Here is a 24,597-nt window from a genome sequence, read left to right as displayed (position 1 = left end):
CAATACATGTATGACAATTTTTTAATTCAAAGGCCGGTTGGAGTGTGGATGCATACCATAATTGGTGCTTTGCAAATGTTAAGTTAGGCCTCCGTGTTTGTGCGATCCATCTCGCCGGTATTTTGAGTTCCAGTGGAACCTCCCATATCCGTACCTTCCCAGCCCCACCAAAGTCGCTAATTATATATCATCATCCCCTATGTCCTCCCGTTTTGGATCCATAGCAATCATCATGCATATGTACTGTGCGTACATGCATGTTTAATCTTACGGTGAACAGGGATGAATTACAGCTTTTCATAAGATGATGATGTTGATAAGAAAGTGGTATACGATGTATTTATTACAGTAATATTGTGCGTATTAGACAAGACCATCGTAGAACTCTTGCAGTTCTGGTAAAGGCTGCACATCTAATGCTGACAAGACATTGATCAAGTACTCAATGTCTGTACGGAGTTGCCGTCGACCCTGGGATGTCAAGTTCCGTATCTTGACAATTTCATCCAAAAAGTGCTTCATGGCTCCTCGAGCGACGCATGTCGACCACAGTTCAATCACATCCGTTTCTTCTTGTTCCTCCCCTTCTTCTGCTTCTTCTTCTTCTTCTTCTTCATCATGCTCAATAGAGGGTTGTGTCTGAATATCGCCTTGCTGGATAAATGGAATAGTTTCAACGTGGTATGCGAGCGCTGCGTCGTCGGTATACACCTCAAACTCTTGTGGCAACATCAACAGTTGCTCTCCAACACGCGTAATGTACTCGCTCGGAGATAAACTGAATTGCGGCATGTCAACGTCAATCGTAGCATCCTCGATCGTTGTCTTGCGTGGTTGTGGATCTGGTGCTTGCCATACAGACTTCATGGGTGCGATATCCTGCAAGTTCCGTACAATTGGTTGCAAAGCAGCTTGATGAACCAGTGCTTGACACTCCGTCGTCAGTTCGTCAATATGGCGATTAGATTCTTTAAGCATGACATTGATCACACTATCTTGAGAATCTTCGCTAATGGTTGATATCTCTGACACCACTCGTTGCAATTCGTGGCTATTCAAGCGCGATGTTCGTAATAGTGCCATGGAAGACCGTGGATAGCTGGACTGTTGCTGTTGCTGTTGCTGCTGCTGTTGTTGTTGCAGTTGTTGATGCTGAGTATCAAGCAATGCATTGTTGCCCATGCTTCGTTTTCGCTCGTGTCTTGAGCCCACTTCTACACCACCACCACCCACCAAACTGGATCGTCGTCTGTGCCCGCGTGCTTCAGATGACTTTTCTGTAAACGTCAGCACACTCGGTGTAACTGGACTCAGCAAAGCATTATCGTCCTGATCCCTTTCCTGAATGACATAGCGTACAGCTTCCAGTTCTCGTGTGATGGTATCCTTGAACGTTGTAAAATGCGTATCCAAGCTTTGACATATGCGCAGCAACTGTAGTTCAAGCTGGAAGGCTCGCCAATCGCCGGACTGCTCATTATCTTCATCGATGTCATTATCGATATCTGCATCATCCAGGTCCGAAGATGTGCGCGGCTCTCCTCCTATTTCCCTCCCCCCAGACATGCTTTTCTTAGTTGTTGTGGGTGCCGTGGTCGATCCATTGTTCTTGACTGTTTGAATAACTTTTTGAAGCTGCGACTTGACTTGACTAATATATGTATTGATTGTTCGGAGCCATTCCACTGCGCCAAATCCGTGTGTCATTTTCAAACAACGTGTCAAAGAATCCATGGCCAGGCTGAATATACTGTCAATGGTATTCGTTAATATATATTGTACAAGATCAAGGGCGTTCTTTTGATGGGTGCGTTTGAATAGCGACACTAGCTGTTCGGTGAGGTAGCGGCTTTCGAGTTGTGCGTATTGGGATTGGAATGGTAAAAAGGGAACGTAGAGAACGTAAGACCATGTATTCGCGTCTGCATGACGAAGAGTGAGCGGGATCAATGTGAGTTGGCTCGAGTTGGATCGTCGACGCGCACGTGACTTGAGTGATTCTAGTGAAGTAGTGTTGTCGGCAGATGCTGTATTGACGGGGGGCTTTGTGAACAGACGTTCCAATGACAGCCCAAACGATTCCGTGACTGCAAAGGTCGACACCAAGATAGGCAGTGCATCGGCGCCCTGGTGCGTGGCTATGGAAGCAAGTCGATCTGCTAGTGACGGATCAAGGGATTGAAAAATATGCTGTATTTGGGCTTGAACCACAGGCTTTGGATCAGGGAAAATGGAGGCACACCAAACATATTCTTCAGACAAAGATTCAAACACGCCCTTGTAGAACGTGTCGAGCGACTCGACCCACTGTGCATCCACCTGGTACTGCTGCTGCTGTTGCTGCTGCTGTTGCTGCCACGACTCGACAATCTTTGGGTTGCGTGCTTCGAAATAAAGATCGACAAAGTCCTCTGCCTTGCCAATCTTGCCATAAGTCTTGAAATATTTGTAACACTCGACTGCGTCGTGCTGTTCAAGTGCATCTATGATTTTGGGCCTGACTGCAGTTTCCAGCTGTGTTTGTAATTTACGCAACAATTCTTGCCGTTGCGCAAACTCAGGTGTATGCTGAAACACGTCCAAACTGTGCTGTGCATTTTGTAATCGACTTGCTGCACCTTCATAGTCTTGGCTTTCCAATACGCGTGTTGCTTCTGCTTCTAAATTGCTCCAGTTCTCTGCCTCTCTCAGTGCCGCGCTGCATTTTTCCATGTGCGTTTTGACAATGTGTAGCTGTTGTAGCTTTTTCAAGGCAGTTTCTACCGTGTTGCTTTTATTGTCATTGGTGTCGTCATTGTCCTGTTGTGCTGAAGATAAGTGATTGCGTACTTGGTCGATACCACGTTTGGCTGACTGGGCATCGTCGGTAATGAGTTTAAGGTCGTAAAGCATCCGTGGTAGAGACTTGATGACGCCATCCGTAACTTGTCCCACTTTGCGTGAGACTTGTTCGCTCGAGATTTGGAGTCGAGTGACGAGAACAGTAACTTCTTGTTCAGATGGTCGTTGGTGTTTGTGGCTATCTTTGTCATTCGGTGAAGCGTCATCGATATGTCGATTGCGTGGTTTCAGCGAACTATTGATCCAGCTTTTTACATTAAAATCGGGATCGGCGAATGCTGTGGTATCAAAGGCTGTCGATGTCATTATTGTTGGTGCATTGAAAGGTTATGGGAGAGAGCAGAGTGAGGCTAGACGTTTTGTAGGTTATAGAGAAGAACGCGCTCTACTAATAAGTCAAGAGCTGGGTCTCGAAAAGAGCTTTATTCAGGGCAGCATTTGCTTGCTGACAACAAAAATACTTGTAATTCTTTTACCACGAGAATGGTTAGAGCTACTGGGCATAGAAAAGCCCTACCATGTTCTATGTGGCTAGTAGCCTTATACAGATGCACCCGCCAAGTATCAAGTGCAAAAGCGTGTTTGGTAGAATATAACAAAATGCACAACACAATTTTATTAAACTTATTTCCAGTTCCAAACTTCCTTAACCCAGGTTTCCAAATCCATTGGCACGTCTTGCCATTTGCGTATGAACGGATGTTCTAGCATTCTTCCAGGCCCAGGGCGATCGCGCGGGTTTTTGATCAAACTAGAGAAATATAATTTAAAACTAAATACATGGTCGCGCGCCACAAAGTTCTCTTGAAAAACATTGATTGATATACGTACCAGACAGCCACAAAATTGCGACATTCTTTTGAAATATGGGATCCTCGTATCACAGGCACAGGTTGACGTACAATCAAGTCCAATAATTCGATGATGGAGAGTTGTGGTTGATCTGGAGGTGGTAATGCTGGACTGTTTTGAGATACTTCGATCAAGGTCAACCCCAGCGACCAGATATCCGATTGGACGGCATAGGGTGCACCCTGGATACGTTCCGGCTATTTGGACAAGTCTTAACAATACAGTTTTCTTTGGAATAAAGTGCAAAAGAGAATGGGACTTACAGCCATGTAGTACTTCGTGCCAGTAAATGTTTTAGCAATCGAGTTGATCAGTTCGCCCGAAACACCAAAATCGCATAGTTTGATTTGTCCTTTACGCGTAACAAGAATATTGGATGGCTTGATGTCTATGATGTTTTGAGTTAATTCTTATTAACAGCACTGCTAACGAACAACAAACAGTTAGAAAGCCTATAATATACCTCTGTGAATGACATGTTGTGATTGTAAGTACACCAGACCTTTACACACCTATACAGTTGGCCAGTAGATATTAGTTAGCTAGTAGAGACCCTTCTCATTATTATTATAAAGAAAAGACTTTACCGATTCGGCGATGCGTTCTAGAACAGGTTCACCAATCACGCCGCCAAGATCTCGAGCGCGTTTATATATATCTTCCAAGCTACCAGCCTCACAAAACTCTATGCATAATGACAGGGTTGTGTCGCCATCCTCCAGAAATGCACCGTAAAAAGAGACAATGTATGGCGAGCTACATGTCTTTTGGAATGATAGTTCACGTAGAATTTGTCGTTGGACTTTTGGATTCGGATCGGTACCAATGGTCTACAGATACGTACCAAAAAAAAATGATAAGGCAGGGTCAAAATGGGAGAGAAAAGTTCCAAAAATGTATAAACACATGCAGATATACACACTTCTATCCCCCCCCCTCCTTCCTCTCTCTTTGGAGGGGTTGGTGGGCGAGACGGTAGAAGGAAGCGAAAAGAAAGGAAAAGGGAGAATAGAAGCCAAACTGCCACTTTACCTTTTTTGCCATGATGAGTCTCGTGGGTCTGTGATAGACTTTTCTGACCGTTCCAGCTGCGCCCTCGCCCAACAACTTGATCACGTCCAGATCCTCAGGCTTCATCTCCATAAACTGGCTATCCTGTTCGGTATTCTCGGATGCGGATGTTGCAGATGATGAGGATGAGGACGATGCAGACGACGAAGCAGGGGTTGACATGGTGCTGGTGTTATTTGTAGTGCCATTGCCTATAAAAACAGCGATGATCATCACTATGTATGAGCATACAGAGCACTCAAATAACTATCGAGAAATAGCCAAATGCATCTATCTGTCTGTTTATCAATCAAGCTGCGATGAGGTTGATTACATTACCGCTATTTCCATAGTAACGAGCAGCGACCGAGCCCGCAGGAGGTGGTCCAGGTGGTGGCCGGGGTGGTTCCCGTAATACCGGAATATGCTGGTTCCGTCTTATACTTGGCAATCGTTCTTGTTGTTGCGACTGCTGCTGCTGTTGTTGTTCTTGTTGCGATTGCTGTTGCTGTTCTTGTTCTCTTGCTTTCATATACACGGCAGCCAGCGATTCTTCACCATCGTCTTCGTCTTCATCATCTTCACCACAACCCGGGTATCTTTGGCTAATGGCAGGCTTGCTTTGTGCTGAATCTGCAATGGGTTGCTGTAAGGCTGATGCATGGGCAGTCCTGCTGCTGTTGCCGACAATGTTGCCTACTTTTTCGGCAAAGGTATTCTGGCTACTGCTACTGGTATTGGTGCCGCTGCTGTTCTCTGTTGGTACGGTTGTGGACGTTGCTGGTGGCGTTTGCAAGTGTTCAAATGAGAGTTTCAATCCGGGCCGTCGCTTGTTGCCTTTGGGGCCACCGCCAAAACCACGAAATGGTGGTGGTGGTGCTAAGTTCAAGGCGGGTGGTTTGTTGGAGGGCTCTGCTGGGACGAATACCATTGAATTCTTTTAAAAGAAATAAAAAAGTGGGAGAGAAGAAGAAGAAAGAAAGGAATGAAAGAAGTTAAAATAGGTTGTTTTCCAGGAGTACTTTTCCACTCTCACAAATAACAACACACTAACAAGTAAAAGAAAGGTTAAAACGCAGGGTCACCAACAGTTCTAGGCATTATTTTATATGGCTAATATATTGGCACCCACTGTGGCTGGAGACACAACGAGAAGCCGAAACATTTTGTGCAACGTTAAATGCTTAGATGGGGCAATTGCCATTGTGTCGATTGCACTTTACGTATCTTCTGCTTTGCCTTTCTCAAGATGATTGCCAACTTGATTGCAGAACCAAGGCTTGAATATCGCAGCAGGAACAGCCTAGTCTAGCTGAGACAGATGCATATGCGGCATAAGGCTAAACAGCCTTCTTCCTGCTTTACCAGTAAGCCCGCCGCTACTACCTACTAAGCCAGAGCAGAGATACCAATCGAGGATGATTCCTTGTCTTCATGAGCGCCAGTCTCTATTGTCAAGGCCTATATCGGTCTCATCGTATCAAGGGCTTGGATCTTGTGTCAGATTCACTTGAGTTGTCCCTGTTTCAGTCTACTTGGGCGTCGTATAAAACCGCTTTGTTATGCAGCAGTCAAGTCATAAGATGCATACCTCTTTTGTTCGCTCTTTGCCAAAACGGACAAAAACAACAGCAACACCCGCTATTCACACCAACTAGTCCACTACTACAAGAAACCCCATTGTCCGATAATGCACACAGAGAGATTGATGTGTACGTTTGTTGTATGAAAGGAAAAAGAAAAACCATTGCATGTTCCCAGTTCTTTTCTTTTTGGTTTTTTTTAATAGTGTGTAATATAAAACAAAGAGTACTTTTACATGTCGTCATCGCTAGCAGCCACACCGTCGCCTTCGTCCTCGTCACCACTGACCAACTCGTTCTCTTTCTCAGCCTGTGCCATCAGAGCAGCGAAATCACGATCATCCGTCTCCGATACCAACTTGGCCTCCTTTTCGACCTTGAACCGGGACCATTTGTGCGACTCTAAGGTGTCCTTGATGGCATTGATGGCCAATTCCATCACTTCGAAACCGGTCGTTTTGTCCAAAGCGTCTGCAGTAACAACGTAGAAGGGTGCTGCGAGGTATGTCACCTTGATAGGAACACTTTCGGTCGACACTGCTTCACCTGCCGTTAAGGCGCTCTTGATTGCATTGACACCGTCGATACCAGTGCATCTCAAATCGAGTTCTATACATAAAGGCACTCTATTATTATCTCCCTTCTTTCACTTATCCACCCTGTGTGCATGGGCATATATCCCCTAACAACTTACGTGCTCGGATCTTGACGGGTTGAGGAGTCATTCTACGCTTGATGTTTGACACCAATTCGTTCATAATTTCTGGGCTGATATCCATGCCTTCGAATACCGGTGTCGAGTCGCTTTTCGATTGATTAAAACATATATTAGTATGTTTTTCTAACTCATTATCACCCCACTAACGATCTCAACCACCACTACCCCCCTTGGTTAAATGCTGTGGTTAATTTACTTACGTAATGGCAAGTTTAAAGGCATCATATGCGTGACCAAACTTCTTATATAATGGCCAGCCGATGCTTTCGTAGAGTTCCTTGAGTGCAATATCGTGCTTTTCTGCAACGTGACGAAGGATCGAGTGAACTGCCTTGGACTTGTTGAAACGTTCTTCACATTTAGCGATATCTTCGGGCGTGACACGACGCTTCGACAAATCAATATAACCTAGTTTCATTCCGCTTTTAGTTAAATAAAACGTTCAGTTCACAAGTCTTCAAAAGTAGAATTCCTCTTTTACCCTTTTCTTCATCCACTCTAAGAACAACGACGACTTCATTTCGTCCAACGCGAATCAGTTTCTGAACCGAACGAATACGTCGTCTAGACAATTCGGAAAGCAAAATCATGCCCTCTCTATCTCCATATTCGAGCTATATAAATATGTATAAAGTCGTCGGTGGTCCCACGAAAAGTTTGTGTATATTTGCAAGTGTGGTTAGTGCGCGTTCTCAATGTCAGGTCTTTTCTTTTTTATGATTATATTACGAATCGAATGAATATTGAAATAAAATTCTTTGATAGACGTTACCAGTTTGACGTAGGCACCCATGTCGGCAATCTGTCGAACGTTTACCATGACAACGTCATCCACCTTGGGAAGCTCATTTTCGTACATACGGCAGTGGAACTTTTCACTCATTTTTGTAGTATATATGCTTTAAGGAGGGACGAAGCTATCTCATTTTTTCCCAAAAAAATATGTGAGTGGCAAAAAAAGCGGCGACTGCGAACAAACCAGTCACGCCCAATTTCTTGACTCAACGGAACCATTTTATTAGGTAAGGTATATATACTATGCATATGAAAAAAAAAAGATCTACATGGGAAGGAGAAACAGAAAATATATGAAGTTGGGAGGGGAAGAGAGGGGAGCTATTACGATATGGACATCGTTTCTAATGCTTGCTAAAGTCAAGTTTGGTTTGCACATAGCGAGACTCTTTGTCAAACTTTCTCAGGGACGCCATAAATTGTTGCATGGTGACGCCCTTGCGTGTATCCACATGGTTGAACTGGACACCTAATGTGGTCACCTCCTTGTTGCGCCACTCGTCGTCAAAAAAGATCATCTCTTCGCAGCTAATTCCAGATTTCTTCTCCAAGGCTTGGAAGTGCTTGATCTTGGACGATGGATAGGCTTCAATAATGTCAATCTGGCTTTGTAGCGTAGGAGCACCGCCAAGTTCGGGAACCCGCAGCATTTTGAGCGCAGCTCTTGCCCTGAATGAAACCAAAAATTCCAGAAACTTTTTTAATTTGCGGGAGAAACATGACTACTGTCACCTGGAAAACGATAACAGCAACGTAGAAGAGCTAACTTTACCAATCGGGCGTGTGAGTTCGCGATGCAATGCCAATCTTGGTATCCGGGAATGACTTGATTAGCGCAAATATTGCTGTGATATCTTTGAAGAGCTTGACATTTTCTCGTCCTCTAAAAAATTCCGCAGTTTTTTTTTTCAGCTTATCATTAATAAGAGTTTTGGGGGGAGAGGAATCAAAGGATCGTACAAAAACAAGACAAACCTGCCGTAGATAACGTTCTCTTCAGCACTGTAAGCAAAAGGGGGGCCTGTATTTGTTGTTAGTAATGTCCCATTTTGTCCTTGAACAAGTACCACCAGTATTGTAGATTGTTTTTACCACTTGTGCAATCGATCCTGCAATATGTTTGTCATGAGTTAGCATTCCTTTGGTAACAGAAATACGCAGCAACAGATAAATTTCAAAATAAGGATTCGCCGTCCCCTTCCTTACCAGGTCTCCCAAATAGTGTAGTCCAGATCAAAGACGACCATTTTTGGTAGCCGTTCAGGCAACTGGTTTTCGAGTTTTGTGATAGTCATCTTGTTGACTTGTAAGCAGAAATTTGGGGAGGTGGGTGAAGAGAAAGGAAGAGAGAGAGAGAAAGAGGAGAAGAGCGTCTCTTTTATTTATAATTTTTTTTTGACAATGGTAGAAGATATACTTGGTGTAATTTTACGGTTCATTCACTGTTACTTTGTTGCTGCGCCAAATGAGTCATTTGTTGCTGCTGCTGCTGCTCTTGTTGTTGGCTATTTCGTTTCTGCGAAAACTCAAATACTTCCGTTACTGCTTCCTTGAAGCATTGAAAGTTGTAGTCGATCAATCCGTGCTTCTCAAAATTATCATGCCGCAGTAGACAGATAAGGACCAGTAATCTAAATCAGCAATTATCAGTATAAGTGAATTTAAAGTAGAGAATTGTGAAATCGTCAAAGATGGATGTCTTACCTGTTAACTTCTCGCATATACAGTACATCACCATTATCCAATTTGATCAGACTTGATGCCTCTGCTTCATTTTGCAGTCCAACTCCATCTGCCCTTCTCAACGATTGCTCCTGACTCTCGTCATCGCCGTCATCGCCGTCACCTCCTCCTCCTCCTCCATCACCTTCATCGTCGTCATTGACGATGTTGTTGTTGCCAGATCCATTGTATGGATCTCGTAGGAGTCTTGTGCCGTTACCGTTGCCGTTGACATGATGACTTTCGCCGTATTCGTCCTCTTCGTCACTGATTGATGATCGACCGTTTGGACTAGGCACTTGTGCTCTGCATGAAAGAAAAACAAACTTAATATCTACAGCTTGATTTGACAACATACAACAAGTGGACAACAAGTGTAAGGATAAGCTTACCCATATATACATTCAATGTCGATAATGACGTCAATCATATCACTGCACAGTTCATAGGATTGCATATCCACCGGAGAACTGTCCGTAGCAATGTAGATCTTTGTTAATGTGTCAAAAAGATATGCCTTATCAATACCCGAGTTCTAACCGTTTAATAAGTTCCAGGGTCAGCATTTTTATCGTTCTTTCTCCTGGTCCAGTGATAATCCTTCCAATACCTGACATAACACATTGAGTAGATTTTCCAAAGTGGGTAGCTCTCGGATCAACTTTTGGATGATTTTACTAAAGGCTTCGTAGATTGAATGGTCATAAATGCTGGTAAGGTAGTACGATAGATGTATATGCTCCAGTTGTGCATCTGCTAGCATATCACTCATCCGCTGTTGAACATCGCGTTGTGTATCTATTCTCTTAAAAGTTAGTACATCTCTGCTGCCGAGACCATAAGCTTAACAGTAGCCTCATCCTATGGACTTTTCCTTTACCAATTTTGTAATCGTCCGATAATCCATCCACTTTATGGATCAGCACTTCGAAGCTGATGTTTTGGTTGACACGATAAGCACTGGTTACAGTGAAAAATAACCGATGCAAAGCCTCGCTATAATCATCCTACGGGAGTCCATTCAGCTACGTTTCTACTTATCTCTAGCCAACGATGTCTTTGTCAATTCTTCCATACCTGTGCATCAATCACGAATATCAGCGCTCCCACTGCTCCAAATATCTCTTGCGAATCATAGGCCATGTCGAAAAAATTGACTTGGCCGGGAAAGTCCCATATCTGAAAATCGATAAATGATCGACTACAGCAAGTAGAACATAGTAGCAATTTGTCGTCAGTTCCATTTTCCTCCTCCTCTTGCCAAGAGAGCTTCGCATAAATAGATCAGGTAAATTTTAACTCTTTCTCCATTTACGTGATATCTTCTTTCTGGATTTTGGTTGTGCTTTCAAGATAAAGGGTATCGTTGGGTGGCATTTTTCCAAACACGACTCGTTGAATACTCGACTTGCCGCTCCTATAAAAATAATACGTATAGTATATATATATATATATATATGTGTGTGTGTGTGTGGAGAGAATGAGCGTCTTCGGTTTTAACTATGGTGCAGATAAAAAAAAAGGAACCCTATCAAATAGATTCGAACCTTTGCAAACCCATGAGTAAAATGCGCGGTTTATCGGATCCGGAAGTGTCCTCCAGGGTGTCGCTAAAGAGAGACAACACAAACGATTCATAAACAATACGTTAGTGTTGTTCTGTGTGTATGTGTTTGTGTGAGAATACCAACTTGTCCTAGACCATTTACAAAAGAAACATCGTTCATTTACGTTATCTCGGAATCATTGACATGTGGATAGTCGTACTAGAGCATGTGTCAAGCAGCAATTAGTTGAGTAATAGTAAAGAGCAAGGAAATGGTTGGCTAAAATAACAGTACTTACGTTCATTGTATATTTTTCTTCGAGTTGTGAAGCGGAAAACCCGTTGCCAGCAATGCAATAAGTGGAGAGCTCTCTCGCCCAATGTGAACTCCGTCTTGAGTGCATATTCTATTCAGGCAGCGAGCTTTCTTTTCATTTTTTACATTGTAGATTTTTATTTTTATCCATATATATATTGATAATGAAGGAAGAGATCAAACTAGTCTTTACGATGATGATATATCAACGAAGAAGGGGAGGGGGGATAATGATAAGAGAAAGATGATATTCATAGAAAATGATGCGGGTTTTTAGAAGTTTTCCTGATTTTTTTGTGTGTATGAAAGTGTATAAGGGTTTATGTAGAATGAGTGGGGATGGAGGTGCCAGTGGTGATAATAAGAAAGGGAAAGCATAATATATATATATATATATTCAAGCGGGAGATATGTTATATACTAGATGATGAGTGGAAACATATGAAAACGAATGTGTTAATGGAAACGGTATTTATTGCCGCTGTTGTTGGTGTTCTTGTTGGAGAAGAAAGCATTTTCAACATGTTCGACAACGGATGGACTCGTGGGCGGCGACAAAAAGGTAGCACGCTTCTTGGAGGCTGCCGAGCCGGCACTCTCACGCAGCTCAGCAATCACGCAGCTGCAAAAGGCAGTGACAGCCAGGTTAAGCTAAAGCGAGATAGAGCATGTGATAGTTTCAGTTATTAGCTAACATGGGCAGAGTTATTATGCTACTAGTACTAACCATGTAAAAGCCCCGTTCAGTCTTGCGTGCCACCTCGACAGAATCAAAGGGATGGATATGAAGGTCAAAACGAAGCTTGCAAGCACTATAATAGACGTGTATATTTAGAGGTTGTCCGGGAAGAAGACCAGACGATAAACAACTTACGCTGCAAAGAAGCGGAGGTTCTCGGTTGCCCGGAAGGTGCGTTTGGTATCATCGTGGATCTTGTTGATCAAACCAAAAGGCCGACGCGATCGATTCACGATATTGTTGTAGACATTGCACAGGACTTTTCCGTCACTAATGAAGGCATATAAAGAAAGGTTACTCTTTGCTGTTTGGTACGTATTCATCGATCGCTCGCGTGAGAAAAATTAGAGATCCTTACGCCAAGTGAGCCAAAAAGTCGTCCTCATCCATATGTGGGTCTGGAAGCAGAGCGCTTTCGTCGGGAATATATTCACTTAATAGTGCATGGTAGCGTCCTACGTACCACAACAACGAACCATATTAGACAACACGCCCTCCTAACAACCATTATATCCATAGTGATGATAGAATTAGTTACCCATCTCATCATTGACGAAACATGCAGGGTCCAACCAGTTCATCTCTGTCGTTGACGAGGATCGTCTCTTGCTGTCACGAGTCATCTTGTTGCTGCTACTGCTGTTGCTGGTGATATCATCATTGTTGCTGCGATAAGGTGCCAACAAGGCGTTAATTTGAGGATGTTCAAACACTTGCACCGGTTCTTCTGTGCAACCGATAGCATGATGGTGATGGGGTGGATTGAACGCAAACTCCTCCACCAAGGCCAGATATCGAAGGATGGCGACCCGTTCTTGTTGCAGCTGATTATAAGGGATAAAGCCTTCATCATCACCGACTTGACCGCTTTGATGACGAAGTTCGAGGTCCTTGACCGTGCCGAGCAGCTGAATACCAGCATGGCGTAACCTTTTCATGGCATGTTCAGTCAAGTCATTCCTGTGGAACGTGTAGGTGCGGACTGAGTCGAGTGCGCGTGTCACAGACTGCAAGAGCGATGCAATGTGGAACCCTGCCCCTTCGTTGTCGGAACAAGTGTCCGAGTCGGAATGCTCCGAAGAAATCATACACCAGTTGTGAAGCATCACCTGAGCATCTTGGAAGCATTGGCTCAATAGCACATCAAGGTCCGTTTCGACATCCAGTTGCATCCAGCTAGGTGGTGGTGGTTGGCGCTCTTCTGGGAGAATCATGTCCTCGTCATCATCGTCATCAGCATCGTCATGTTCTTCTTTGTCTTCTTTCAAGGTGTCATTGTTGCTGTTGTTGTTATTGCCGCGAGTTCCTGCACCACCCTGCTTGTTATTAAATCCCAAAATGCCCACCCTAACACATACCACATATTTAGTAATATGCTTCTTAGGATGTTGATGATGCTTACAGGCATGATATATGGAAGGAATGTGCTTCTATATATGCTTACTTGTTTATTTTGAGATCACGTTTGGCATAAAAGTGCTGCAGTCGCTCAATAGAGCCCAGTGTCAACACGGACGATCGTCGTTGGGCTTTGTTGCAAATTCGTAAGGAGTAAGCGAGATAAATGAACGCGTTATTTTGTGTATTCAATGAAGCAAAGGGGGCAAGGACGCAAGAAAGAAACACACACACACACACACACACACACACAAAATATACCTGATCGCGCGAACCCTTTGGTCTGGATACCATTGACAGGCTTGAGATAGCGTCGACCTTCAGGGCTCATGGCTCGAACCACATTATCAGCGGTGGGAGTTCTGTTGTTCGAGCGACGTTGCTGTTGCTGTTGACTGCCACTAGCAGTAGTATTAGTAGTAGTAGTAGTAGTAGTAGTAGTGCTTGAGCGGTTCGTATTGGTGGCACGTTGTTGCAACAGGTCTGACTCGCTGTTTCTATTAGCAGGGCCAACAGTAGTACTAGCTTGGGTGGTTGGCTGATTAGCAGAAACGGACAAGGTAGATTGCTGCAACATGATTGCCGTCAATACGAATTACGTTCCAACGACAACACAAAGAAAGAAAGAAAAAGGGCAAACAAGGAAAACAAGGGTTGCAAGCTTTGTCTCGCCATATATATGCATATGCGTGTGCGAGCACTCGCCCTAAATACTACTCAACCCATAGCTACAGAATTATCTCATGACCGCCGTATCCAGCAACACTCACTCAGAAAGTAAGCCAATCGGGATCGCAGCTGTTTGCTCCAGGCAGCACACATAAACATAGCTAAAGGGGGGACTTTTTTTGCTATATCCCTCCCTTCCTCCTCCTAATATTAAATGACGAAGAGCGGCTTGATATAATACAATATATGCATATATTCATTATATTCTTCTTTCTTTTGACTTCTATGATTCACATATACAAGACAAAGTTCACTGCTCCTCTTTCTCTTAAACAGCAGAGCTTCGCATGTCTTCCAGACGCTTGACGACAAACAAACTGCTGTCAAGGAAACGCTCGACACAGTTGGACAAGCAACTTTCATCGTTGCGATCCGTTTTGTTGTTGATCTTGAAAATGCACTTGTCCTAATACATGCGTAACAAATCTAATGAGTAACTCTCTTTTTTTTCTGGCAAAAACATAAACCACAACTTTATCAATTATTTACCCAGCAGGAATCAGTCATGGCGTGGACAGTTTGTTGAATACGCGCCTTTGCATTCTCGGCTTCAAGGAACTATTACGGTTGTTAATGCAGAAAAAGTCAATTTTTCGATTTCAACTTTATAAATCGTTCTCCTGAATTACCTGAGCGAGCTCACGTTGCTCAGCTTCAGAAAATTGCATTTGAGGATCTTGTGCCGACATGTCTTGATCGTTTTTGTTCCGTTGTAAAATAAAAAGTTTTGTAAGCTGGGTGCGGGGGGTGCTGGTTGCCCCCCCCCCGGGGATTTGTGACACACTATCGGGTCGATTCCGTTCGATCTTTTGGCTTTGTATCACCTTCAAGTACGCCCTTTCTTTTCCCACAATGACACCATTTGTGATATGTGTGCACATGACATATTGTAGTACTCTTCCCGCCATTTTTGTATTGTTGTCTAATATAGTGGCTCTAACACTACCAATCGTGAGGTTGTATTTCCACAGTTGTCATACATACTATATTTTATTGATATATATTGAGCATGAAGCATACAGCTGCACAGATGTCTAGATATGTTTGATACGGCGCAGATGTATATTATACAACAGATGAAAGAATTGTGCTTCAGTAATTTGGGACATATTGCTCTCATCCTATTGATATTTATCTACGAAAGGTAACAAGTCATTGTAGGAATGTTGGTGCTGCGCAAAAACTTTGTCTTTAGCCCAGCTAACTGAGCACTACAGTATGATATGCTTTTTTATACGATGAGAAAGCTGACTTCAACTGCATCAGTATCCCGATAATCCATCATTTGCTTGTTAAAACCAAAGAAACTGCAACACCATCTTTACTTGAATTACAGCACCATGTAGTAAACCTCTATTTTTCTTGTCAACCCTCAGCAGAATAGTAGTCATGCTTCGCCCGACATCCAGGGCGACACAAAGTGCTATGCTTATAATAACTAACAAAGCCCATCGGTAACTTTGAAAGCCGCAACGAAAGTTTTGGATACTGCTGCTGCTCGCTTTGATTTGCAAATATGTACCCGTGTCTGTAATGTAAAATACAGAAATATCATCTCTGGGAGACAGAGCGGATTCGAGCAGCCCAAACACTTTCACGACTTTCTGTACATGCCGAGTACGGCGTTGATAGTGATAAGCCTTTGGCGAAAACGTGACGAATGATTCTACTGAACGGCGACGGATCGCTCATGGTCTACGACGACGGCAGCAGCAAAGCGGGTAGCAGCAATCAATAAGAATAAATCGAAAGTCGCTGTGGTCCAGAGATCTGTAGGTTCGAATACTAGGCATGCTTTGTTTGAGCAAATCTGGCAATGCCGAGCGGTTTGGCGATAATCTTGTTGGACCATCATTGGACCATGACCGCTTAGATGAAAATTTCATGGCGATAGCATCGGTTTTCTGAAAACTTAAAGATTAAAGCTAGACGACAAGATCGTCGTCGCTATAGTCAACGGCGGTCTTGTTCCCTATACCTTAATCTTGCTTATCTACAGGATATAGGGCGTTTCTCGACATGGAAGAGTGTATTAGCAAGATTCTGCAAGTGTTTACGGGTACGCTGGAGCTGCTGTAAAACTTAATACGACCGCTTATTACGAATCTTCAGTAAACGTCGGTAGCACACTTTTGTGGTTATTTGAATGGCTTTATTAGCTCTAATGTGCAGTATAATAAGAATTTGTTTATGCTCAGCAAAGTAGTTTTAAATCATTCTTAGCCTCTTCCATATCTCTTAAATTAGAGGCAATTTCAATGTTAGCTGTTTTTTCCTGAGCTTCTGATTTCCAACAACACACACATAAACAGATCCTTTATTCTTGAAAGAGCCAATTAAACCACCTCTCAGATTTTGATAAATTGTACCTCGGTACCTCTGTCACTCCAGAAAATTGGAAAGTTTATAAAGAAGATCAGCTTGGCTCTTACACAAGGATGTCACTAATCGCCTCAGTTGGATGGCTTTCCGAATCAACTTAAACAACAAGGAAACGATAATAAATTAATAAAAAGCTCACAAATTTATCTTATGTGTTTTGTAGTAAACAGCTGCGTGCAAAATGCCATGACTACTTTTAGATTTCAACGAAATCACGGGATAGATGAATGCAGTGGGGTGTGGTGCTAGCTCTATGATGCTATTTCATCTTCTCGCGCCTGGGATTGTAATGTTGACCTTACGATGTGATCAACGCATATAAACCGTTCGGTCCTTTTTCATCGAGAGCCACTTGCTTCTCGTCGTTAGACATTATTTTGTTTATCTCTACTTGATAAAGTGTGTAGCAATTTTACTCTAAGGCAGTTGACCTACAGGTCGATCATTACTTTCTTATCGTGGCATGTAACCGTCTCTCTCGATTTCACATTTTGGGCGGCCATTTGACACAATGCACAGACCATTCTATCGTTTAAAGAAATTGCTCTTTGTCAAGATTGCTAAGCACGAGCTCTTGCTTGCTGCTGGGAAATCACTTTTGTATCAAGTCCGCTTCTCGTCGTGGGAGAGAACCCATTTAGAGTATTTGACCATTCTACCTACAAATGAACCTTGAGCACAGCTTGTACTTATTTTCATAGGAAGTGACTATTGGCTGTCTGTACCGAGCTCTGAGCCTATGTTTCCAATACATATTTTTTGGCCCTTATCGAAACTAACGTTTACGTTGCAATGATGTTTCACAATGTTTGTGATGGCTTGTACTTCATTTCAAACATGTAGTAAACTGCTCTTAGTGATAATCATTCTACGAATAACTAAATAGTACTCTTTGACTTGGTATTTCATTTCTTTGTCAGTGACCATTTAAATTATATCGTACCAAAAGCGGCCAATTAAAGTTCATAGTGCCGGCAAGCAAGCTTTACATTGCTGGAGCATTCATGTGAAAAAGACGTGTTAATTACGACATATGTATCAATAAAGCAGGGGAGGGTCAACATGGTAATATCTACACCACTTCGACCGTTTAACTATCATCTCTGCGATCTGTTATACACTAAACAAAGAGTATGTGGGTGCTTGTAATACACCAGCATCATTTGAGTTCTTCCCTTGAATGATGAAAACGTCGGCCACGACAGTTGCACCAGCCATCCTAATCAATCGCTCGGCCGCTGCAGCAGTTCCTCCTGTTGAAAACACGTCGTCCATGATAGCAACCCGCGCACCGACCTGGATTGAGTCTTTTTGCAACTCAAACGTATCCTAACATTTGGTCCAAGCACAAAATATCGATACATACACTTTGATTAGCATGTATACAATGATAAGGTGCAGATGTACTACTATGAACAACTATGCACGTAATATACCGGTCCATATTCCTTCTCATAGATGGCTTTATAACACGCGCCAGGTAACTTGCCCTCTTTACGTATAGGCACGAATGAAATCCCAAGGCGAACTGCAACCAGTGGCGCAAACAAGAATCCACGCGCTTCCAAACCTACAATGACATCCACCGATTTGTCTTTCAAGTATTCGGCGAAACGATCAATTACTGTGGTCGTTGCGTCAACGCTGCGAAAGATGGGGAAAATATCGACAAATCTGACACCTGGTTGTGGGAACTCCGGAAATTCACCAAGTAGATCATAGACAGGTAATAGAGAAGGGTCTTGCTCATGCCTAGCGGAGCCAAGCATGGATGATGGCAACAAAGAAGAGACAGTCATTTTGTTTTGCAAAGTGTCAGTGTATGTGTATGTTTTTTAACGAGAGAAAGAAATCAAAGAAAAAAAAGGAAGAGCATCTATAGTTATTTGTTGTTAGTGCATATGTCCACACGGGTCATATCATATGACCAGCAGCATATATCGTTTCGCAACATCCCTACCCGCTCGAAAATACCGCCATCTAACAACGACGAGTTCTTTTTTAAATTATTGGTGATTTCTGGCTTCATTAAACAGTAGTGTTGCCAATGATACCTAGTGAATTTCATTATATGAAGCAATATGTTGATTGATTGAATAAGCATGTATGTTTAATTCCGTAGCCTTTCCTTCTTTGAAAATGTGATGTTTTTGTCTTACGTCTCTGATTCAAATACCCACAGGTTGCAATCCAATCTTCAATAATGTCCCAGAGATGTACCATAATTATGACAACTGCTTAAACTACCTAAGCGCAGAAAGTGAGCTACTGGTATTTCTCTCCTTGTTGTGAATCGGCGTCGAGCCCCTGACCCTGAAATAGACACCTAATAGCATGGCGAATTGACCAGTACGATAACATTACCAAATAATAGAACCAATATAGCTCGGAAACCCTATTTAGTAATTTCACTCCCATCAAGGCAACCTTGCCATAGCATTGAGAGAAAGTCTAGCACAATTATGAATGCATGGAATGTATGTAGCTTTTAATGTTTGATCACGAGGTATATGCAAACCGAAAAAAGCAAAGGGAATATATAAGATGGGTCTAGGCCAAGAAGGGTAAAGTCAAGTTTTGGGGTAAATAATAGAGCTATACAGAACATCGATATACAAAATTGCGAGAAGAGAGGGAATAATATAATTAGGTGAATAGTGTTGGTACGAAAGCTGGTGATTTAAAATGAGTGCAATACAAACATATAAACAAAAAGAAAGCGATTTGGTAGTACATAAATATTACAAGGAGAAGAAGAAGTCTACGCCATTAATTGAACAGCAGCCTCTTTTCGCGCCACTTCACGAGCAACAGCCTCTGTTTCCCGCCATTTCTTTCTGTGTTTGCGTGTGCTGATAAAGGCATAGACAATAGCCAAGATGACATTGGCAAAAAACATCCACACGGCAAACGTCAGCTCTGCCATGGCCGGCATACCCCATTCTTCTGTTTTCTCACCGATCAAAAGTAACAGTACAAGTGCAAATGATAAGAGGCCCATGATGATTTGGCAGGCGCCATCGACCACACCTCGGCGCTTGCAAAGGCTTGCGAACGTCAGTCGCGCCTCCTGAGCGGTCTTTGCCGTCTCCTCGATGACCTGGGACTTGTACTTTTCCGACGTCTCCTGATCGAACGTCGAGAATAATTCGTCTTTGGATTTGACCAATCGACGCAGCAAGTACCTCAACACCTCAGGAATTACCCAATACTGAATAATGTAGTAAAGAGTATAGAACGTACTTGCAGCAAGCAGCGTTAGGCAGATAACAAATCCATAGTATGGCTCCACCAGATATTCAAGGCACGCCATGGCTGCAGGAACAAAACCCAGCACTGTCAATAGAATAAACGAGTTGTTCATTTTGGCAATGTAGCTGTTGCCCAATTCGCTAATCTTTTTCGCGCATGCTTCGATTTCGTCCACAGCTTCTTCGATCTGTTGTTGGAAATCGTCATCGTCCGGTATGGGAGTGGGCACCATCGGGTTCTCTGCTCCAAGGTCATAGTTACGCATTGTAGTCGTTTTTGTCGGTAAGGTTTTTTTCGTACGTGTTGGTGGCTGTGGTCCGTTCTTGAGCCATATTTGAAGAGGGCTTTTATATAGCAGCTCGAGCATACTTTCTGTGAAAGGATTTAAGAGGATACAAAGAGTAGAGTGGTTTAAAAAAGGGTTGATTGTGATACAGGAAGGAGGAGGCTTCGCTTCATGTTCTATGCGTAGTACGGCGTATTCGCTCGTGATTATAAAACGATGAAAACATTCTTTAGGTTACAAGCAGCGTTAAACCCAGTTTTTAACTTCGAGCATAAAGTTTTGCGCGATACGTCTAATACTGTCACTGCCCTTTGTCATTACTCATACAAGATTGTAATTATAACATATGAGGGTGACTTTATCGTTGTACACAATGACATCCATTCGTCAGTGCTTGGTTCTAATAACGGTTATATCTTGAGCGAGTGTTGGACAGGAACAAAGTTTTGATTTCGCATTAAGCTTTTGGGGAAGTAACCAGGGATACACACGGCGAAAACTTGCCCGAAAGAGGTTGGATCCACAAAGGCACAGCCGCCGCTCAGCAGATTTGGTGCTACAACACTTCTTTCAGTACTATTTAACAGCAGTACTACGTAGTAGAGCAGCTGTTACCGAGTATCTTCTGCAAATACAGGTTCACGCAAATGACTCTCCCTGCTCAGCAAATTGTGCTCAAATTCCACCTCTACGGATCAAGAAAATCATCGGGTGATCTATTGTTCCATATAGTCAATTTATATAAAGGCTAATCCATGCTGTTGCTGTCTGTTGAACGAATTACCATATATAGCATCATGTCCAAATTGTATGCACGGCGATGCTTATGATGATCATAGCAAAACTTGAAAGCATATATCTAGGTTTATAATGTCGAAAGTGATCTTACTACCTAAAGTCCACAAAATATATATAGGCACTGCTGCTGACAGTTTCAGTGGTCTCTACACTACTGGTGCTCATACAATTTGACGTCAGTGATAGCGCTCTGCAGTTGCTAAGTTTACCGTATCTGTTTTTCCCTATGCAGCAGCACTGCATCATGTAAATGATACCTTATTTGAGCTTACAAATTTTTAATATCTGACTAGATCCACAGTCCATTATATATATTTTATTAAATCACTAATACAGTAGAACATTGCTGCAAATACATAAACATATTTCTAAAGTGCTTCAATAGAAAAGAGCTTGCTATTATTAAAGTAAGTGATATTTGACGATAATCGTTGTCATATCTTATGCTGACAATTATATAGACTCAGTTGGAAAATCCAACTGGATATGCATTGCATATTTATATGCATGCTTTATTTTCTTTTTCAAAAAGAGCTTGGAGGCAAAAGTGGCCGAATCATAAATTTCAAAGAATGTACCTAAGAAAGACATGTATTACTGTATATATATACTACGCTGCCGTCACGACTATACAATCATTGTAGATTAGTGGTTTTCCGTAGTTGCTGTTCCTTTTTCCAATTTTTTTTGGTTCCTTTTCTAGGGTCTCTTTCTATCTCTTGCCACCTTTTTTCTTGATTTCTATCTTACGAAAAGGGTATGCTAAACCGTCGCCGTCCATCAGATGGACGAGCCCTTCCGACAAGATATATGAGTCCAAGCAAAAGCGATTCAGTAGTTGCCGCAAGAGCAGCAGCAACTCCACCACCATTACCGCCACCAAAACCGGCCTCCAGGTCACCATTCTCATCCTCTAATGCAGACCACGTCACACCGTATTCTACATACGCAGGGAATCATTGTAACAGCGACCATGTTACCGCAGATTCTGATTATGATCGACCTGCCTTGTCAACAGCAGCAACGATAACAGGGAGCAACAACAGCGATTATACTAGCTACTCGCCACCATCATCACCATCAAGCCCCCTAACCAGCGGAAGAAAGAGTTCTAGCAGCAATACAAGCAACCGAATTAAGGTAATAGATTTCAACAAGTCTTTACCCCTTGGAATAAAAAATGGTCAAATTGTAATTTTGGCCGGGTCTGTTTTCTGGCCGTTGATGATTTTTCTTCCTGTTGTGAAAACATAATAGGCCATGAATCGTGCATCCATTAATGAAAGTCTGGGTAGACCCTTGGATAGGCTTTGCGTCCAAATGGGTGAAGGGTTTGTCAAGCGAGATGAAGAAGAGCATTATCAGGATACGCACCTGTCCAGAGCACGTCTTGAGAAGACATGTGATTCCCTTCGACAGCAAAGGGATAGCTTGGTTTCAGAGATTCAGGACTATATCTCTGGACCATCATCCTTGCCTCGTCCAAAGCAAGTAACCTTTGTGATTTTTCGCTATTTATTTGGTATAAGACTCGTATTAGCAAAAGAAATATAATCCAATTCAGCTTATACCTTTCTGCCGATCTTCTTTTCTAGTAACGAAGACGACGACGACAATAATGACGATGACAAGAAGCAACAGAAGCTATGGGAACGCTTCAGAAAACTATTTGACGAGCAACTTATATCCATTCAAGCAGATATTCAAGAAGCCAAATCTGAATACGATAAATTGAACGAGGCACGCGATGAAATAATGAAAGAAATGGTACTACTAAATACGAAAAACGCAGAGCTCAATACCATGAACAATGATTTATCACGTCGTGTCAGCGAACGAGAACGAGAAGCAGTGGCATTTATGGCAGGAACAAATTTCCTGGATAACCAAGACAAGAAGCCAAATTCAAGGAATAGCGACACGTGCAACACTACGCCGATGTTGAATAAGAAGAACAGCAGCAGTGGTGTCGGTGGGATTGTTGGTGGCATCGGAGAAGAAGGGCTAACCAAGATCAAGAAACTTAAAAATCGGGGCCTCATGTTTGGAAAGTTTGGTAACAAGCAAAATGGTCCTCAACGCAAAAGTAGCAGCAACAACAACAAGTATGGGAACGGAAGCTCCACGAGCGGCAATGGCGGCACTGAAAGTCCGTACACGTTGAGTGAATCTGAGTCAACTAGCACAATCCCAGAAACACGATCCGTTGGTTCGGCCGATAACTACAGCAGCAGCAATCATGGAGATTCTATTGCGGCAAATGACGAGCATAGCCTTTATCAAATCAAATTTATACGACCTGTCCGCTGCGAAGTATGTGGTGACAAGATATGGCGAAGTTCTGAACTAAAGTGTCAGGGTTAGTAGTAATTTACATATCAATGTTTTGGGAATAAATAAGCGTCGTATATGTGTATAACTCTTATATAGGTTGCGGCGTAACATGTCATTCCAAATGCATGAGAAAACTCCCTTACGTATGTTCAAACATGAAAAGGAATGACAGCAGTCATAAATCCATGTCGACGATGTCTACAAGGAGCTCAGTTGTTTTTGGGAACGATCTTGTAAAGCAAGTGCAGCTGGAGAATAACAAAGTGCCACTCATTGTTCGGACTTGTGTTGAGGCTGTTGAAGCAAGAGGTATATAATTATTACCTCACCATACAAAGTGCACCAAAACTCATTATAACATTTCGCTTTTTTGCAAGATATGGACGTTGAAGGAATTTATCGCAAGTCAGGAGGCGCAAAGCAAATGCGAGAGATTCAGCAGCTTTTCGATCAAGGGCAAGTGCCCGACTTGACTAACGAGCACCTTTGGAACGATATCAATGCTGTTACTAGTGTTTTGAAGCAGTATTTTCGAGAACTACCAGATCCACTTTTTACATATCAGTTTCATAACGAGTTTATCAGGTCCACTAGTAAGCGCAATAAATACTCTAAAGTGTTGGCAAAACGAACATAAATATCAAGTCACGATGATAAACCACCAACAATGACTTGCCCCTAGACATTAACGATCCCACTGAACGCCTGCAGTATATCCGCTCGCTAATTAATGAGTCGCTTCCTCTCGAAAACCGCGATACGATACGGTACCTGATGTGTCATCTTCATAGGTATATGTTAAAGCTTCAACGTCACTAATTATTACCGTTTTATGCTCACAATTCGTAATTTTCTCTTTGGCTCATCTAAGAGTACAAGAGAGGTGTGATGTAAATTACATGAATACGCGGAATCTGGCTGTTGTATTTGGTCCTACTCTACTACGAAATCCAGATGAAGCGAGCGATCTGCTTGAGATGAACCGCAAAATCGAAACGATCGATTACCTTTTAAACCACTGCAACAAAATCTTTGATTGTTCCGATGATAAAAAAGAAGAGGGGGCCAAAGATTAATAACTCAGTGATAGGCTTGTTTTTTCCATCTTTTCTATATACCTCCTCCTGCTTCCTCCTTTTGTGTAAAAGTTTGTAAAACAAAACAATGGCTGGTCCAATAAATTTAGTCTCTCTAGCATTGAAGGAACAAAAAGGCCTTCTTGTTGTAGAGAGAACAAAAGAAGGAATACGGTCTTA

The 24,597-nt window shown here is 42.6% G+C and overlaps 12 protein-coding genes across 12 annotated transcripts; 3 read left to right on the top strand and 9 right to left on the bottom strand.

Annotated features, from left to right (window-relative positions):
- Positions 1-273: 273 nt before the first annotated feature.
- On the bottom strand, positions 274-3,249 carry BDB00DRAFT_823156 (oligomeric Golgi complex subunit 7). The gene has a single exon (XM_053123517.1). The coding sequence runs from the start codon at positions 3,145-3,147 to the stop codon at positions 364-366; it is 2,784 nt and encodes a 927-aa protein (XP_052979725.1). The 5' UTR covers positions 3,148-3,249; the 3' UTR covers positions 274-363.
- Positions 3,250-5,104, bottom strand: BDB00DRAFT_823155 (kinase-like domain-containing protein). The gene is made up of 6 exons (XM_053123516.1): positions 4,726-5,104; positions 4,281-4,523; positions 4,157-4,205; positions 3,957-4,081; positions 3,673-3,890; positions 3,250-3,592 (listed from the first exon to the last, which is right to left on the bottom strand). The coding sequence occupies exons 1-6, from the start codon at positions 4,975-4,977 to the stop codon at positions 3,466-3,468; spliced, it is 1,014 nt and encodes a 337-aa protein (XP_052979724.1). The 5' UTR covers positions 4,978-5,104; the 3' UTR covers positions 3,250-3,465.
- Positions 5,105-6,558: 1,454 nt separating this feature from the next.
- On the bottom strand, positions 6,559-7,927 carry BDB00DRAFT_872344 (eukaryotic translation initiation factor 2 alpha subunit-domain-containing protein; the record flags this gene model as incomplete). The annotated part of the gene is made up of 5 exons (XM_053126944.1): positions 6,559-6,935; positions 7,021-7,130; positions 7,245-7,452; positions 7,526-7,658; positions 7,817-7,927. The coding sequence occupies 5 exons, from the start codon at positions 7,925-7,927 to the stop codon at positions 6,559-6,561; spliced, it is 939 nt and encodes a 312-aa protein (XP_052979723.1).
- A 105-nt stretch (positions 7,928-8,032) lies between these two features.
- On the bottom strand, positions 8,033-9,404 carry BDB00DRAFT_823149 (magnesium-dependent phosphatase-1). Its single transcript, XM_053123515.1, has 5 exons — positions 9,046-9,404; positions 8,932-8,948; positions 8,815-8,860; positions 8,612-8,722; positions 8,033-8,508 (listed from the first exon to the last, which is right to left on the bottom strand). Exons 1-5 carry the CDS (start codon positions 9,132-9,134, stop codon positions 8,184-8,186), a joined length of 588 nt encoding a protein of 195 aa, XP_052979722.1. The 5' UTR covers positions 9,135-9,404; the 3' UTR covers positions 8,033-8,183.
- BDB00DRAFT_372315 (Gtr1/RagA G protein conserved region-domain-containing protein) lies at positions 9,003-11,476 on the bottom strand. Its single transcript, XM_053117120.1, has 10 exons — positions 11,407-11,476; positions 11,293-11,327; positions 11,109-11,171; positions 10,877-10,978; positions 10,639-10,762; positions 10,442-10,568; positions 10,172-10,359; positions 9,954-10,096; positions 9,544-9,867; positions 9,003-9,470 (listed from the first exon to the last, which is right to left on the bottom strand). Exons 1-10 carry the CDS (start codon positions 11,410-11,412, stop codon positions 9,275-9,277), a joined length of 1,308 nt encoding a protein of 435 aa, XP_052979721.1. The 5' UTR covers positions 11,413-11,476; the 3' UTR covers positions 9,003-9,274.
- Positions 11,477-11,531: 55 nt separating this feature from the next.
- Positions 11,532-14,228, bottom strand: BDB00DRAFT_938983 (uncharacterized protein). The gene is made up of 7 exons (XM_053129305.1): positions 13,822-14,228; positions 13,607-13,691; positions 12,701-13,509; positions 12,521-12,617; positions 12,298-12,432; positions 12,151-12,235; positions 11,532-12,074 (listed from the first exon to the last, which is right to left on the bottom strand). Exons 1-7 carry the CDS (start codon positions 14,135-14,137, stop codon positions 11,880-11,882), a joined length of 1,722 nt encoding a protein of 573 aa, XP_052979720.1. The 5' UTR covers positions 14,138-14,228; the 3' UTR covers positions 11,532-11,879.
- Positions 14,229-14,433: 205 nt separating this feature from the next.
- Positions 14,434-15,032, bottom strand: BDB00DRAFT_823142 (Tim10/DDP family zinc finger-domain-containing protein). The gene is made up of 3 exons (XM_053123514.1): positions 14,919-15,032; positions 14,779-14,847; positions 14,434-14,695 (listed from the first exon to the last, which is right to left on the bottom strand). Exons 1-3 carry the CDS (start codon positions 14,976-14,978, stop codon positions 14,558-14,560), a joined length of 267 nt encoding a protein of 88 aa, XP_052979719.1. The 5' UTR covers positions 14,979-15,032; the 3' UTR covers positions 14,434-14,557.
- A 917-nt stretch (positions 15,033-15,949) lies between these two features.
- On the top strand, positions 15,950-16,197 carry BDB00DRAFT_872340 (uncharacterized protein; the record flags this gene model as incomplete). The annotated part of the gene is made up of 2 exons (XM_053126943.1): positions 15,950-16,010; positions 16,079-16,197. The coding sequence occupies 2 exons, from the start codon at positions 15,950-15,952 to the stop codon at positions 16,195-16,197; spliced, it is 180 nt and encodes a 59-aa protein (XP_052979718.1).
- A 1,587-nt stretch (positions 16,198-17,784) lies between these two features.
- Positions 17,785-18,440, bottom strand: BDB00DRAFT_763580 (adenine phosphoribosyltransferase; the record flags this gene model as incomplete). The annotated part of the gene is made up of 2 exons (XM_053119407.1): positions 17,785-18,000; positions 18,108-18,440. 2 exons carry the CDS (start codon positions 18,438-18,440, stop codon positions 17,785-17,787), a joined length of 549 nt encoding a protein of 182 aa, XP_052979717.1.
- Positions 18,441-19,190: 750 nt separating this feature from the next.
- On the bottom strand, positions 19,191-20,479 carry BDB00DRAFT_372240 (uncharacterized protein). Its single transcript, XM_053117119.1, has one exon. It carries the CDS (start codon positions 20,288-20,290, stop codon positions 19,433-19,435), a length of 858 nt encoding a protein of 285 aa, XP_052979716.1. The 5' UTR covers positions 20,291-20,479; the 3' UTR covers positions 19,191-19,432.
- A 2,208-nt stretch (positions 20,480-22,687) lies between these two features.
- Positions 22,688-23,371, top strand: BDB00DRAFT_907019 (uncharacterized protein; the record flags this gene model as incomplete). The annotated part of the gene is made up of 1 exon (XM_053128611.1): positions 22,688-23,371. Exon 1 carries the CDS (start codon positions 22,763-22,765, stop codon positions 23,369-23,371), a length of 609 nt encoding a protein of 202 aa, XP_052979715.1. The 5' UTR covers positions 22,688-22,762.
- Positions 23,372-23,720: 349 nt separating this feature from the next.
- On the top strand, positions 23,721-24,417 carry BDB00DRAFT_763727 (Rho GTPase activation protein; the record flags this gene model as incomplete). The annotated part of the gene is made up of 3 exons (XM_053119415.1): positions 23,721-23,934; positions 24,024-24,132; positions 24,213-24,417. The coding sequence occupies 3 exons, from the start codon at positions 23,721-23,723 to the stop codon at positions 24,415-24,417; spliced, it is 528 nt and encodes a 175-aa protein (XP_052979714.1).
- Between the last annotated feature and the right edge of the window lie 180 nt (positions 24,418-24,597).

Source organism: Zychaea mexicana, assembly GCF_025766255.1.
Source record: "Zychaea mexicana strain RSA 1403 chromosome Unknown BDB00scaffold_36, whole genome shotgun sequence".
NCBI lineage: Eukaryota > Fungi > Mucoromycota > Mucoromycetes > Mucorales > Lichtheimiaceae > Zychaea > Zychaea mexicana.
The sequence above is the reverse complement of the archived record's forward strand: the minus strand, read 5'-3'. Positions and strand labels throughout refer to the sequence as shown.